The 16,898-nt window shown below is 39.9% G+C and overlaps 1 protein-coding gene across 1 annotated transcript in view; it reads right to left on the bottom strand.

The window, feature by feature from the left end:
* Window positions 1-2,246: 2,246 nt before the first annotated feature.
* The window catches only part of TENM1 (teneurin transmembrane protein 1), a 321,456-nt gene continuing 306,804 nt past the window's right edge, over window positions 2,247-16,898 (bottom strand). The window contains exons 28-32 of the mRNA XM_065689244.1: window positions 12,676-12,972; window positions 8,347-8,734; window positions 6,456-7,676; window positions 5,829-5,971; window positions 2,247-4,356 (exon numbers count right to left, since the gene is read on the bottom strand). Coding sequence (XP_065545316.1) covers window positions 3,598-4,356; window positions 5,829-5,971; window positions 6,456-7,676; window positions 8,347-8,734; window positions 12,676-12,972 — 2,808 coding nt within the window. The 3' untranslated portion in view covers window positions 2,247-3,597. The remainder of the gene's footprint in view (window positions 4,357-5,828; window positions 5,972-6,455; window positions 7,677-8,346; window positions 8,735-12,675; window positions 12,973-16,898) is intronic.

A 16,898-nucleotide genomic window follows, 5' to 3' on the forward strand; every position in this document is an offset into this window, starting at 1 on the left:
GAGGAGAGGTTTAAATAACAGTCAGCATTTGATAGGGAAAACCCTCATGGCTGTTGGCAGCAGCCTCATCTGAGTGGCACTGTGCTAGATCAACTGTCCCCCAGCAAGCTACCACCCTGCCAGGGATGTACCCATCTTTTCTTGCTAGGGCTACAGTAGGAGCTCCTCTGCCTAAACCACCTTCCCTTTTGGAAGTATACCTTGGCTTCCAGCAGCACCCACTGCTGTTGCTCATCCTGAAAGGCAGAGTGGGGCTCAGTGGGCAGGGGGTGCAGGGCTAGGACCCTACAGCTGCAGGAGTGATTGTGGCTGAAAAGGGAGGCCACGTCTATCTGGCTCCTGTACAGCTAAGAGGACGTTAAAAAGAGCTCAAACCAAACAGCTAGTATGTGTATACCGAGTTGCACATTGACCAGTTCATATATATTTATTTGGCTATGTTCTACATAGATATATATATATATATTTATACCTTTCAAATGTTCTAGATTTGCTAAATAAATATGAAAGCAAAGGAAACATTACTTGTACACACTATTTGTTTGGCTGTCATAAAAAATATAGCACGTATTTAGCATGGTAGATACTTTGCTAAAGGATACTGTGCAATACTGGCTTATTTTATTTTATTTTATTTTATTTTATTTTATTTTATTATTTTATTTTATTATTTTATTTTTTTTTTAGAACCTTGTTTGCCGTGCAGAACACTAGCATCAAATTATCTGATCTAAATAACAGTAAAAATTTCCATGCCGCTATTTCTCATTTTGTCATTTGGGTCTCTAGGCTATAGTGCAAAATAAAAAATAATTAAAAAAGGGAAAACTGCAAAAAAACCCCAACAAACAAACCACTGAGAAATCAGTCTGACTACTAGGGGAAAAGAAAAGAACTCAAGGATACTGAAATATTCCCTGCCTCCATCTGAGGTTGTTCGTGAACAAGGTGGCCTAAAGCTATTTGTTTGCTTAGTTTTCACAAATCACTGCTGGTTGGCCCATGTGCAGCTACTTCAGTCTCCAGTGCTCTTTCAGTAATAACTCATTTCTTTAGCACTGTCATCTCAACACACATTTATATTTAGTTTCCTAAATGTCTGAAACTGTTATGATGAAGGTATTTATTTTTTTCTTCTATAACTGGGCCATGTAATGTCTTGTGAGTCTTTATACAACCATATTCTTACAAGAAATATTGTTCCAAAATGTACCTTAGACTGTACCCAGGAACTGGGAAAATGCCAAATGTACTTTCATTGACAAACCTGTAACACATTTCACTCTTCGACCTTTTGGCATAATATGAGAACAACAGTAATCAAGGCAGTATTAAAACACACAGCTGTAGTAATACATAGTGCATTTCCTGCATATAATACAAATATAATTTTAAGAAACTAAAGGCACAAGCTAACTAAATATGTATTACATACTAGAAATGCACAGTTCAAGGTAATTCGAATAGCTTCCAATATTTGTTCATAATGGGTATTTAAAGCAGTTTGAAAATGATCCTCATTAGTGAATTGCAAAAAAGTATAATTGCTTAAAATATAAGTAAAATAGACTCTAATATTGACATCTTGGATCAGTGATAAAATACATCATCACGTTTATGAATGCACTCTCTATATACAATTCATAAATTATTCTTCCATTGATTAAAAGCGTATTAGAGGCTCGAGGATTTGAAGGTCCGTTTTTAGGCTGGTGTGGAGGTATTCAAATTCTCCGTGATTGTATGGAAAATTACAGAAATCAGAGCTGTCAAACCCAGATATTGCCAGCTCCCAATTCTGTCCGTTAGTTAATGATGAGCCCGATCAAAATGTGGATGTGCAGATTTTGGTCCAAAGTTCCCCCTGGCTGGGGAGCGGAAGGAGTCTGGAAAGAGACACTAATGGCGTGAGACTGGAGTTCAAACCCCTGCAGGGGGTTCAGGTCTCAGGTGCCCGTTCAGGCTCATCTCTAACTGTGGTACAGTCTGCTCCACTTGCCCAAAAACAAGGGGAGAAAAAAAAAAAAAAAAGAAAAGAAAACTGGAAAGAAGGGAAGAAAGACAAAGAAAGCACTCTGTTGGCTTCAGTAAATATGAGCAAAAATTGTTTCAACATATTTACTATGTCTGTTTGAAAGAAATGTGCAATAGCATCACTGTTACGGATACACAGGCTCTATTACAAGACTTCTAGCTCCATCTGAAAGTCAGTAAAGGAAATCTGCTTGCCCGTCCCTCCCGCCCTGTGTGCCCTCCCCACCTCCCCGATAATCAGGTCTTTTAGAAATGAGAAGCTGAAGGAAGGATCACCTACTCTGCTATGAAGTAACAGTGCCAGCAGCGCATGACACCTTGGGAAATAAAATTTCTGTTCATGCAATATAATGCTTTTCTATGTGCTCTAGATATTGAGCTGAAAAGTGAAGAGTCATCCCCAAAATGACTCTATGTTTATCAACATATTCACTATCCACACTTAGGTTCACCAACTCCCAACCCACCAATCTTCTTCAGACTTGAAAAAATGAGTAATACAACAGGATTATTAATTTGAGATGAAAAGAACAAGATGCCTAAACCCAACAACACTGCAATTTCCAAATGATCTGTGAAAAGATGAGTCCTGGCCCAATGACTACAGACAGGACTGATCCTGCATGGCTTGTCTTTACCGCACCGTGTGGGCCCTCCCAGCTGGACAACAAGGGCTGTCCTGAAAGTGCTGAGTTAAAGCCCGCACTGGAGCACACTGATGTCAGTGGAGAGACTCCAACTGACTGCAGTGCTCGCAAAGTTGTTCTTTGGCCACCCCTGACACCCGTCTGAAGCCCAGCAGGACGGTGCCACCCTGCACCTCTCTTCCAGGAAGATCAGCAGCTCTACATGTGCTGCCAGACTCCAGCATAACAAAGGGAAACCTTGGGAGAGAGGCCCCCACATGCAAAAGTAGACACAACGTGGCTTTCATCACTGAGAGGTGGCAAAGCTAAAGGCCATACGGGACAGCCTTTTATGTACTGTATCCACTACAAGTTGGGTTCCCCAGATTAGAAAACCCCTTAGATCACAGCTGTGAGGAATGACATATGTGGGGTCGGTGAGCAACTACGAAGTTCCCATACACAGTCTGGTTTCTGTATGCAATCCCTTGAACTTCTGGGAGATCTCACTGGGATACAAACTACCCAGTGGGTGCAGGTTGCAGAATCAAGCTCTGTAACCCTTCAGATAACTGGTGAATTATTAAAGCAACGACAACAAAAAAGCTGTGTTTCTTCAGCAGGCGGCAGAGCATGCTGTGCTCTGTCCTACCCTGGGGGGACTCGCGCAGGTCGCGCTGCTCGGCCGTCAGGACTCTGCTTCTGAAAGTTTTGAATACTGCCACACAAGAACTAAAAATTGTCACTGTCATCTCTCAAAGAGTTAAACGAACAATATTAAAATACCATCTTCTGTCACATTTAAAGGCAGTTGGATATGTTTTTTTCCTCTATATTTCTATATACAGAGTTCTGATCTAGAAAAACCAATACAATAAACCATTTTACGTTTAAAAACAGGCAGTCTTTGGTGACGCAAAGGCAGAGATTTTCTTTGTTACCTTCTGCCTATTTCACTCTGTCTCATAAAGTGAATATTATTGGCACTGTCAGAAAGTTCGAGATACTGCTCCACAGATAAAACAAAATATCCATCGTAGCCTTGTACCCTCCCAGTGCTTAAAAGCTGCTGTTTCTCTCCATCTGTCCATGCCCTAATACCTTCTTCCCCTTCCTGCAGCCGTCTCTGCTCCTTAGTCCAGGCCTGAGCCACGGCTCTCTGCCTGGCTACCTCTAACACATGGTTCTTTTCTTCTTCAACTGTCGTTCCATACCTAACGTTAAAGCAGAGCGCGCCGTGCTGGAGCTGGATGTCAGCAAAGCGTCTAGTCCTCCCATTGATGACGGAAGTCATCTGTGACACCGTGACGTTGACGCCGTTCTCCAAGATGCGTCGTCCTCCGGTGTTGCCAATGAGGGCCAAATCTTCTTCCAAAGACCCCAGCTTGATGAAGTAATGCGTGTCTCGGCCCTCTATGGTGAAATGCAGGTTCTCCAGGTAGTGAGCGTTGTTGAGGATGGCAGCAATGCGCCGGCTGTCCTCGTTAGCCACACCTATGATGTCAGCTGTCACTAAACCGTCCTTTATAGCGAATTTGATGCCTTTTCCAAATACTGAAGGAACAGCTGCGAATCTCCGTTGCTTCACTCCCTCATAGCACTTGCCATCACTATATCTGGGTGTCATGGGAAGCTGATCCAAGGATATGAAGTTTCGGAGTTGCTTTTGTAGCTCACACTGAATGCCAAGGATAGTCTGGAAAAGAAAATACCAGTAAAGTTTGCAGGTGAGGCATCTTGCAGTTCATTATAGTGTCTCACAGACCCTACTAATCTCTTGACTGCTTAGAATGCATCTTCAACTTGTCTGGAAAACACTGTGCATATCTACAGAGCCTGGGCATATGCACAGGCTTTCTAATCACCTAAGGCATTGCTTTCAGCCTCTTGGACTCTTTTATTTCTAGGAAACAAATAGAAAACATATTTATTAAAAATGGTATTTTTGTATTTATTTTTCCTCTTTTTCTTCCAGCCCTCTTTGAATTGTTACACTGAAGGCTGGCTTTCAAATCTTAGGTGTGGGGAAACCTGAACTCAAAGCTGTACTCTTTCACATGAATATAAGCTTAGTCTCTGTGCATCTAATTATGTCTTCTGTAAAATAGCAGTAACAGTTTTCATAGCCCATTCTTTAAGGAAAGTAGGCTGTGAAGGTCTCAAGACACTAGAACAATAAGAACCAGCCAAGTACATCAGATTTGTAGATTGAGGCTAAAAAAAAAACCCTTCAACCAGTCATTTGTCTTATTTGTCTTTTAACACTATACCCAGCAATACACTTTTTCTGTGCCTTTGTAACAGATTCTTTAATATCTCAGTGATAATTTTGCATGAACATGTTCCTACATCTGGAACTAACCCCGACCCTCCAGCCCTCTGCACTTCTTGTACTCATTTGTGCATGGAAAAAGAGGTGTGCTAAATGCTGTGAACATGAACTCACAACACTTTATACCTCCTTTTCCTGACTATGTTAGAGGAAAGGAGACTTTTCTCTCTCATCTATGCAAAACCATATTTCATTGTTAACAGATGTTCATATGGTCAAACGAAGAACATGATTGTCTGCTCAGAATATCGGTAGTTGGTTCTGTTGCAGTTTCATTGACTGATAGACCCTGATAGCTGCTGCATGGCTCTTCTTAACTGAAAATAAGCCCTGAAGGGAAGTTGAGTTTTACAGACCCCCCTACAAATCCATAGCAAAATTTCTCTTTTACTTTCCTTTCCCTTTTCAATAAATATGCAGAGGTACAGACTTGTAAAGCTGTTTTTATGCTCAGTGATTTTGCATCTCTTGTTGCGTTTTTGCTAACAAAGATGAAAATCTGTTGTTTTAATATTTAATCCCACAATTTTTTGTGGTTTTTTTTCCATTTTCACACAAACACTTTAACACTTTTACCCATTCGTTTCTCAAATTTTGATAGTTTCTCTGTAAAGAGCTGCAAAGTTGCTTCACTGTGTTGCTAAAAGCGTCTCCTTAAAACTCTCACTCCACTGTGACATATGTACAGCATTAACATGAAAGTTTCTAGCATTGTTAGACTATTTGCCTTGCCTATTATGCTGAAAGATAAAGTCACATTGTTTCCTTGGTCTCCAACATATTCTAATAAAAATCCTTATTTTAGTATTAGAAGCAGCTGAACAGTTTTTGCTGACCTTCCCAGGATCCCACTCTTGGGTTTTTGTTTGAAGCTCTAGCAGTTCATATGTTGTCTCCAAAGCTTCTATCTCTGGTTTTGGGAATCCAGGTAGTACATTGTGCAACTGGAAACCAAACAGCTCTAGCCAACTTCCAATGTCTACAAAACAAGAAAAGGATGCTGGCAATAAGGTACATAACTGCTAGAAAAGGCGAGGGTAGTCTGCAGAAATTGCAGCTATGCAGAAATCATTTTCACATCAATTTATGTTTTCAGTATTGGTTACAGCATTTACTGTAGCAAATTATTTGATTACAAAGCATAGCTATACTTGGATCAATAGTGTACCTTCTATCTATTTATAGTGGAAAACATTCAAATTAAGCTGCCTCCATTCCTCCCCTAATTTTAGCACTTAGAAAAGCAGCAGAAGCAACTATAAATTATTTTCTTGTCTACCATAAAGGCTATAGAAAACAGATCAAGCTCAGTAAAATGTTACCTATTAAAGACATGAATTTAGGAGATGTAAGATTAGAGCCAAACAGTAACTTCAGAGGTATGCAAAAGATTTCTGGAGTCTCAAATCCATGCCAGAATTTGACATAAAGCTGTATTTTCATGAGAAACATGTTACTTTTACCTGTTGTGTACTTAGCAACATCTTGGATTCTGCCGACTGGGTAATTATTTTCAAATGAGTAGAGATTAAATGGCTGTGGGACAGCATTCAGGTGTTTCCATATGTGATGGTTTGGTGTCGTCCATCGGCCAGCAATGACGTCATAGTCTCGCTGGCCCAGATGAACTAATTTAGTAAGAGAATCATACAGCCCTCCATGAAAACCAATGATAACCTGGAAATCTGGATTAGTGTCCTGGTAGATCTCTCCATATGGGGTGTACAATATTTCTTTTATGACTTGGCCCCGACTGCTAAATACAGCTAGAGGTGTTCCAGTGTTATCACAAGCAACATAATATTCTTCACCACTGCTTAATTCCATTGCAATGAGATGACCTTGAAGATCATAATACAGGGATGTTATTTCTGAGCTGGTATGATTGTACAAGTGAGTAACTCTTATTGGGTTGGAGAGATCAGCATAGAAGAACTGTAAGTGTTGCCCAAGGCTTGACTTGCTTGCAACCCTTCTTCCAAGACCATCGTAACAGTATTGCACAGTCCAGCCAGACACTTTGTTATAGGCTTTGTTCAGCAGACCATTAGAGTTGTACTCAAAGATCTCATTGCCTCTTTGCCTGAGAAAACCATCTTCATCCATTTTATATTGAATTTCTCCAAGTCTGGTAATGCGATCTCTCAGATCGTATCTCAGAGGAGTGAGGCGTGCGCTGTTCCCATGGCTCAGCAAGTTGATGTTGCCATTAAGATCATAGCTGTAGCGCCACTGGGTTTTATCATTCACAGACACCGTCTGAAGCTGACCATCAGCATCATATTCATAAAAGTATCTTGTTATATTGGCATCTACACCTACACGTATATCACAGATCACCATACGACCCATATTATCATACTGGATGGTCATCCAGTAAGCGATAGACTTGAGAATTTCATACTGTACTTCAATCACCTGGCCATTAGCACTAAAAATTTTGGTATGTTTCATCACAGTGGTGGTTATAACTTGGTTTAAATCGTAATTAATGACACTGAATTTTCCAAACTGTTCAGTCCTGCCAGAAACATCGACGTAACGGTACAGATCTATGGGAAGAGGCGTCTCATTTATCATGGCCTGCATGCTCGTGACACGGAAGTTGTTATAGCTGTAGTCAAATCTGGCGTTTACAAGTCCTTCTTCACTAAACCTGAAGATCTGGCGGCCAATAAGCGGACCTGCCCAAAACAAAAAGGGCAGACGAAAAGCAAAGAAGAATAGTGAATTATATCCACAGTATACTCAGCCTACAGATCAAGCAGACAAGCAATGAGCTGAAATATACCCTTAAGCCTTATTGCTACTTGACTGTCGAAGAAAATACTGTTAACTAAGAATATGTTAGGTTATTCTCTCACAAACCCTTATTAATGTTTGCTCTGCAAAATATTTATATTTTATTAACATTTGTTTAAACGAACGCTCTCTTATTAATAATTATGATTTCTGTTTACTTACAAGATAATTCTAAACTAAATTTATATTACATGTTGATTTCCTTCCTTGTATAAACAGTCCTTTTGAATTTATGTTATAGTATGGTATAAGCAAGGAAACTTGAAAATGCAAACAATAAAACAACTTGATTTAGTATTTAGCGAATATCCGCACACTGGAATAAAAACAATCAAATATATGAGCTATTCCATACCAAGCAATAAAAAGAAAACTGTATTTCAAATGGGAAAGCTATATATGCCCATGGACACAGACACAGACACACACACATTTTTCTATTGAAACATAAAATATAAGAACTTGCAGATATAAAAATAATGGAATTTCATGCCAGGAAAGTGTGGGATCAGGGCCAAAAACTTTAGTAAAATAGTAAAGAGTTACACAAACCTGTTTGCCTGTATCTGATGGTACAGATGAACCCATCATGCATTAAATGTATTGTTTTAATAACCCCAGAAGATTCCTCGTAGGTGAACGTGACTTGAGTGGTATCATAGAGAATCTCAGAAAGCCGGGACTGCTTGGTGTACTTGTAAAGGACCCTGCGCCCTGTTCCAGGGTACAGTGTCTGCAGAAGCCGCCCGTCTCTGGCGATGTCCTGGATGAACGCCGCGCTACTGTCGGGAGGGGTGTAGATGTTGCGGTAGTACCCGACGGACAGCATGGTTTGCAAGGCATGGCGTACCATGCTCGGCATGGTGACCGAGAGCAGGTAGCTCGACTGGTCGTACTCAAAGATGTAGCGGCGCTGGCTGTGCAACAGCAGCATCACAGACTGCAATCAAACAGGAATGGTAGTGTAAGTAAATGATTATTCATCTAGGGAGTGCCTGATGGTTAAAGAAATGCTGAAAAAACCATCCACTCCTGTAGTTTGGTCTTACTGCCTGTACAATGCCAATAATAAGTTTACAGGTAAGGGCCTCCAAACTAGAAGGCCAATGTGGCTCTCAGTAGCATTTCAGCCTCATGCTGACCTGCTATGTTGCTTTGAAATATTTAGGTTGTCCTCCCAGGAAGCAAACCCAGAGAGAAACTTTTCTGCACACACAGGCAGAGCATCAGCACTAGCAGATGTTTCTAGGGTAGGTGCAAACGGGAAACTTTCAGCGGTGTGTACAAGGTGTTTAGCTTTTATTGGCACTCTGCATACCTCTAGCACAGACCTATCCCTTTTTCTGTATGTCTTCTATTAAATGCACATTCCCCCAGGGGTCCCATGCTTGCAGATGAAGAAAACAGTCTGCAGGTTGTTTGGTGCGACTTCTTCTATCTCTGTTATTTAATATTTACAAAAAATGTAATTTCTACAGAGGTACTTGCTATTTTGCCCTGTGCTGGTTAATTGTGGCTGGTCAATGAAATCTGGCTGGTTTGTTTGGCAGATGAATGCGTAAAGTCGCAGTGTCACAAAGTACAAGCCCACTGGTGAACAGTCACTGTTGAAACATCCTTGCCACAGTACCTGAGCTGAGACGGAGTGCTGACACTGCACGGTTCTTAGCTCACAGCCCAAACCTACCAGGCACATAAGCAAATTTATCAGGCTTCTGCATGATTGAGACATCCCCTAAAACAAAGTCCTATGAGAAACAGCGTGACTGCTTTTTCATACAGCACAGGGGAAAGAAATCACCAAAAAAAGGCTATTTTGTCCTTTAAGCTCAAAAATCTTCTCTGGGAAAAAACCACCAATAGCTCAGCCCTGCAATGTGTTAAGTAACGCTGGCCCTAAGCCACTTTGCTCTCACAGATACCCTGAGTGTTTATTGAAAGGGCCAAAGATAGGCTAAGCCTTGGCCATCCTCTCTGCAGCCCCGGACCCCTGCCCTCCCAAGATGTATTTCTTCCTGTCCTTGGTGAAAGGCATCTGTCACCTGTATACAAGCCAGAGAGCACCAACATATGCCACTTGCAAGTCACCCTCTGCCAACTGGTGACGACAGATCTTTCTCATCGCCTTACTGCTGGTCTGCCAGGCATTTCTAACATGCACAGGGTTTATTTTGTTTTCACCTTCAGCCAAGAGTCCCCAGTCTGCAGTAAACCACTGGCTGAACACTCTTCTAGCACTGATGTGACGCCTCTCCCTCAATACTGCTCCCTGGCCTGTTTTAAAGCTGTCTGCCATTGACAGAGTATGAATAACAAGACCAGAAACATCTCTAATATAACTTCAGTGCCCCTCTGTGCCATTTTTACAGCACTTTGTGGCTTTTCCACTTTTGTCCAGGATAGTAAAAGGATAGACAGTACAAGAGTTGAAGACTTAGTATCCTCTCTAGCCTATTAGAGGATACCTCTAAAATGAATTCCCAATTTATCCTAATAATATTACAATAGATTTTTCACTCTTTGCACAAATTGGGTTCTAATTGTTTTAATGGATTTTAGAGGGTAGCTCATAAAACATCCAGAGAGCTGTCATTTTATAAAAGCAACCAGAGCCTGGTCAACCACGTAATGACTGATGCCACATGGTATATCAAGACAAACAGCCAGTGGCAATTACTTGCGAGCTCTAGTGGGTATCCACAGAAATGCTGAGCATCACCACTAGATGTCATTTCTGTCCAACATACGCACACAGCCGCTCATCTATTTTGTCTGGGGGCAAACAGCAGGATCTTGGAAGCAAGCTTGGAATACGCAGGCAATTTTATAACACCATTAACTAATTGAGGAGAGTGACCAAAACAAGAGGAACTGAATCTCATCAGGAAAAATTATTTACAGTGCTACTGTCATAGTGCTTTTAAACCCCAAAGTATTGGAGCTCATTTTGGAAGGAGTAGAGATTTTTGAAGATGTATAATTACAGATTCATAGAAAGGTTTGGGTTGGAAGGGACCTTTAAAGCTCATCCAGCTCCAACCACCCTGCAATGGGCAGGGACACCTTCCACTCGACCCGGTTGCTCAAATTAACTCACCAAGTGCTAAAAATGAAGAATTAAATAACTGTGAATTGGAAGTGAATTATAGAATTGATTTTTTGATAAAAGGAATCACTGGATCTTACAAGGTTTCAGACAACCTTTAGTAATCATTATGTAATTAGCATAATGAGTTATTGACTTTAATGGAGCCACAAAATGATATTTCATTGTCTGATTTTGATAGTGAATCCATCTTTCCTTGGCTCAAGAACAGTGATGAAAGTACATTAAATACCTGGGAGATCATGTCCATGGTGTGTCTGACTTCCAGTTATTTTAACGACCAGTTACAGCATAACCTGCTGGCTTTTGCCATTTGCTTCTACAAGATCAGGATTTGGCCACTTGTGTACAATTCCAGAATAACAGTTTTATGACTTTATTTATAAGCTCATCATAAACTAAGAACAAAGTGGTTTGGAAAGATAAGAAGCATGCATCTTTCGAAAATTATGGTCCATTAGACCCAAAGAAACAATCAGATTCCTCCAAAAGGCACATTGCCCAAGTATCTGAAAGCTCTACTAAACACCTGTTTACTTGCCATTTGTAGAAGAGCATAGAGACCAAAGAATTCCTGGCAAATTTATCTGAACCAAACTTCTGAAGCTTCAAGGGTTTGCCAGTCTTGTTAATACGTGCAAGAACCAAACTGCACACAGACAAGGAAGGAATCAGATTTTTATGCATTCTCCAGTCTCAATAATTTTTTTTCTCTGTGTTAGGTTTAAGTTTTTTGAGGATCAAGCTTAAATACATTTAAAAAAAGTACACTAAAGTTTATCTTAAAAGCACACATTTGGAACTATTTTATGTATAAATAACTTCAAAGCCATTGGATTTTCTGCGTGGAATACCCCCTATCAGTTTTACCTCACCTGTACCCTTCTAGCCTTTCCCTGTGGTTAAGAGGTTCAGAGAAAATGTTCTGCAAACTCACAGTTTATTGGATAGCCCAAGATGTTGCTATTTAAAAAATAAGGGTTAAAATATAAGGATGCTGTTTGAATACAATTTCACACTAAGATCTGAAACCTTTAAAAATACAGATTGGCCTTTTGGTTTTGGGGGACAAAGACCAAATAAGATGCGTCTACAGATGAAGGAAATGCTGTTCTTCCTCAGTCTGTACAACACTTATTCCTCATTTTGTGATCATTACCCGTAGACATAAATGAAAATTACAATACTCGGGCAATTTAGACATGAAGTCACTATAACAAAAGAGCAATAACTTATTTCATATTAATGTTCCCCCCTCCAGATGGCTCTCATAAATACTGAAGCAAACTTTCACCTCTTAGGATCAATCCCTTTTTTCCAGTGCAGCACTGAATAGGTGTAAGGTTGTACTTGCTAGCTTGTCATTTTGGTTTTAAAATGATCTGTGTTTATGGGGAGCAAAAAGTTCCCTTTCAGTATGGTTATATTTTTGACTATGTTATACAGAGTAGCAACGTGCTTTTCAGCAGTGACCATGTCCTTTGTTCACTCAGACTGAGACCAAGAAGCCATTTTTACTTACCAATTAAACAAATCTGAGGTGCTGGTAACTTTTTCAGAACTAAACTATGGCAGGTTTGAGTGGGTGACATGTAGGTCTAACCATTTCCAGAGGCATTTTCGTTTAGTTATGCAATTGTATGCATTTTCTATTTCAAAAGTGTTAAATACTCTTGCAAGAGGTGGCATTATAACATAGTTCACAATACAGTGTCTCTATAAAATCAAATATTTTTGGCCTTGGTACAAGAATCCACTTTTAAAAATTATTTTACCTTTTCTAAATATGTGTAACTCCATATTTTACCATCTGCCCATGTTCTGGAAATTATGTTTCCACTGGGATCATACTCCATTTTCTCAGTCCAGGTTCCTCTTTGGATATAGGTGACTAATCCAGAATGCGAATAAGTGATATTGACCTCATTGTACTTGCTGATGGGTGACCACAGAACTGGACGCCCTGTCTGGTCATACATAATCCGAAGAGTGAACTTTCGATGATCATCGTAAATCTTTCCTGTTCTTGTTACATGATCGAAATCAATGGAGAGCAGGTTTCTGTTGTGGGCCTAAACACAAAGATACAGCAAAGTAAGAAAAACATGCATTTAATTACACACAAACCAAACATCTCTGTGTCAGCTCTAATAAAAATGTGCAGTGATCTAACATTGTGATGGAAAATTTAGGCCTTATTGAAGACAAGAAAATACAAAAATATTCACACCAGAAAGAGGGGGACCAAGAAGCAAATGCTGCTTGCATTCAGTCTTTTTATACTTTGCGTTATAGGATGTTTCCTATTTCCATGTACTAAACCCTCACATCTGCTTTCACCTTTTCCCAAGTTTTTCTTCTCAACTGTGGATGGACTTCTTGATTCCAGCCAAAGACGTATAGTTAAGCCCACAAATTAACAAAGATATCCTATCTCACATCCTCTTTTTAAGCTCTGTTAATGTTGACAGGTCAGCTATCGCTCTGAGACAGCCCACACCAGGTCACATACTGATGCTGCAAAGACAAGAGCTGCACTTGCAGCACTCTAAGACCCTGCTCACCAGCATTTCATACTTCTTCACAAAACCATCCCTCTCCCAGAGCTCATGACAACCAGTGGCAGCAGGGCCTGGTCCCAGCCATATTCCTCGTTGCAGCTCTCGCCACATTTGGGACCTGCAACATCTGTTAAGCTCACTGTGCCCGACAGCTGAACATAGTGACTGTGTTATGAGCTGTTAACATTTATGGTCCAACAGGAAAATGCAGAGGGGCAGCCCAGTTCTCTGTTTGAAATCAAGTTCAAAGCAGAACCAGATTCATGAACACAGAATATATTTATCCAGTGCTGTCATCATCTGCTCCTTACATCATTCAGTCACTGGGCAATCACTATTACAACTCCATTTAAATCAGAGACATAATTTAGGGAACCATAAAACATTGTTCATTGACTTGTCTTTTTCAGATCAATGCTCAAAGCACTCATTGTATTAACCTGCTGCATTTTATCTAATCACTTGTATTAATCTATTCCAATTAATAACTTCTTTACGGCAGAGACGATGTCAGTGCAGGTGTGAGCACAGCACAGTGCTAACTCTCACTGAGACCTGGAGGCATAGCCATAAAGGAAATGGTTAAGAATATCTGTTTAATAATTCAAGCTGTGATCATATGGTGGTAGTGATTAGAAACAACCTTTTTTTTTCCCTTCCCACTTTCTGATTTTAGATACAAAATAATTTGAAAATCTAGAAGAAGCAGGTGTTCTTTCTTCAACTACCATTCCTGGGGTTTTATATACACACATGTCTAACTTTAATAGTGTTCATTTACAATAGCCATAAAATACCTATATACTCCTGTAGACTGCTGTAACTATTACAATTTATGCTCTAATGATAGTTAAGGAGCCCAAGCAAAATGTGATGCTCAGTTCAACTCACAGAGTGAAAATAAGGTTTGGGTGGATGCCATTACTTCCCTTGTATTCCACATTTTATGTCTCATTAGTTTACTTTCTTGTATTAGGTTTAAGCTAAATTTAACACCCTTCTCAAGGGACAGGACAATACGCTGGTAGCAGGCCTCATTTCAACACTGTCACTGAAAGGCTGATTTCAAATCCCAGTGGCTTCTTAAAGATGACTCCTCTAATGTACACACAATGCAGTAAGGAGCCCCTGTGAGAGGGTGGAGATCATATGTCCTCTTACAAGCCAGGGAAAACTGGTTTCTGAAAGTAATGCCAGCTGATGAAAATAAGGACAAAATTCAGCTGACTTTAATAATACTATCAGTAATGCATAAAAAGATATATTTATTATATATTTTAAACATTAGTTGACTCTCGTTTCATTAGTTTTATAGCTAGAATGCAGTGGAAATAATCACATAAATGTGCACTTCTCTTGACTTTCATTCTCAAGCCTAAACTGCCTACAATCTGTAAATCAGAAGAGATGATTGTATTATTTCCTTGTCTGTGTTTTGATTTGAGTCAACGTAAATGGATACACACTGGCAGAGGACTTGGTCCTATCATTAGAAGTTGCTGTAAGACTGGTAAATGAAAGGAGATAATTTGCTAAATGCCATAAGAAACATAGCTGTCAAAGCCTTTATGTGTAGGACTTTTGAATTGAGGCCAGTGAGTTACTTCCTTTTTTGTTATTAAAAGAAAAGAAAAAGGCAAAAATAAGTAAGACTGGCCAAGCATTCAATTTTTAATTTTGTAGATATTCAGTTATAAAACCTGGACTGCATCCAATGCCAAGTTCCTCTAAGTTATGCAAAAGACAGGAGAGAACAGAGCTGCATTCTAATCAGTATATTACTATGCATCATGCTCATTGGTTTTAACAGCAGCCTTTGCTTCATTTTTAGAAGTCAATTAAAATAGCAGTTCAATTGATAAAAAAGAAGTCTTGCTAGATTAAGATTGATGTTAAAATGCCTGATTGTACATAGATTTATTATTAATATAAAATGCATACATGCCTACAGACTGTTTTATATACTTTCAGGAAGTGCCAGGGCAGGCGGTTCTTCACTTACAAGAAACTTGTGATTAATTCCTGTTTCCCACATTGATTTAGATACTGAGATAAAGTTAGATGTCCGTTCAAGCATTTCAGTTAACTTAGTCACTTCTGTTCTATTTCCAGAGCAGGGAATTTGCACCATGAAAAAATCCCACTTTTTAAAACACGTTTACAGCATTATTCACAATGTGTTAACTGTGGCCTCTTTCCAAAACTGGAAATAACACTAATAGAGAGACATGCTTTCAAAATTGTTGCTAATTGCGATTAAGAATTCAAAGTGTTAGGACCAGGCAGAGAAGGAAATGCTTTCTTCTCTTCAACTGGGTCATTCTTTATCTCATCCCCAGTTACCTGCCTCCTAATTTATACCTGTTAACACTCAAAGCTGTTGGTTTCAATGGCGGTATCAGGACTGATATCTAAGTAACATCTTTAAACCTCATTTCTATGCTTTCTTTTTCCCCCTCAGAAGGCTCTTCCATTGTGCTGTTCTAATTCTTTAACTGAAGGCTCCCCAAAGTCTGTTCATTTCCACTGAGAACTGGTTCGATCCCCAGAGCTTTTCTTTACATATATTTTCAAAGTTCAGCATAGTTCTTTCTGCCCTACATTGCAAGCTTTCTAACACACTACCTATTGTGCCAGTCATGGCATATTAAGTGTTTAAAAACTTCCTTCAGAAAATACAACTTAAAATGAAACTAGAAGTTTTCAGAAGGCCTCGCCAGAACCTCATCCAGCAAAAGGGCTTCTAATGATGCCACATTTTTTTTTTCCCAGCAGTACTCAAGGATCTATCAACAGTCTTAAATCCTTTTCATTATTTGGTGTATTGCTTCAAACACACTATATGATGAGATATCCTGCTTGCTGTCCTGAATATTTCCTTTAATCACCCACGAAAGATAGCAGACTCTGGGTAAATGCTGCTGGCCTTCCTTGCCACCTGCAGTGTTCCGGCTCCTGCCACCTCCACTGGCTCCCTGCTCCATCAGCATCCCAAGCAAACACCTCAGTACTAAAGCTGTGCTCCAGGACCCAAATATTTCACCTATCCTCCAATGTCCTTCTTACTGGTAGCAACAGCCTCAATAGTCCGTTTGTCCCTTTCTCCTGTGCTTATTTACATGGTGTAATCTATGCGTTGAATATTTCTCCTCCTTTCCACTATCAAATGCACATTTAATGTCCTATCCTGTCAGGTTCCTTCCCACCTTGCAATGACAGTCTTCAGACAGGCAGTCCTAGAGCTCAGTGGAGTCAAGAGAAGGGAAAAGGCTGTACTATGACTTGTCCTTATGAGTAGGCAGGGAAAATCCATAAACCCCCTTGATCTTAGGTAGACATAAAAAGACACAGCTTACACAAATAACAACGCAATGTTCAACAGCTGTGATGCTAGTGGGTACTTTTGGAAGGACACAGAATGTAAGACAGCAGCACAC

The sequence above is a fragment of the Lathamus discolor genome, chromosome 9, assembly GCF_037157495.1.
Source record: "Lathamus discolor isolate bLatDis1 chromosome 9, bLatDis1.hap1, whole genome shotgun sequence".
NCBI lineage: Eukaryota > Metazoa > Chordata > Aves > Psittaciformes > Psittacidae > Lathamus > Lathamus discolor.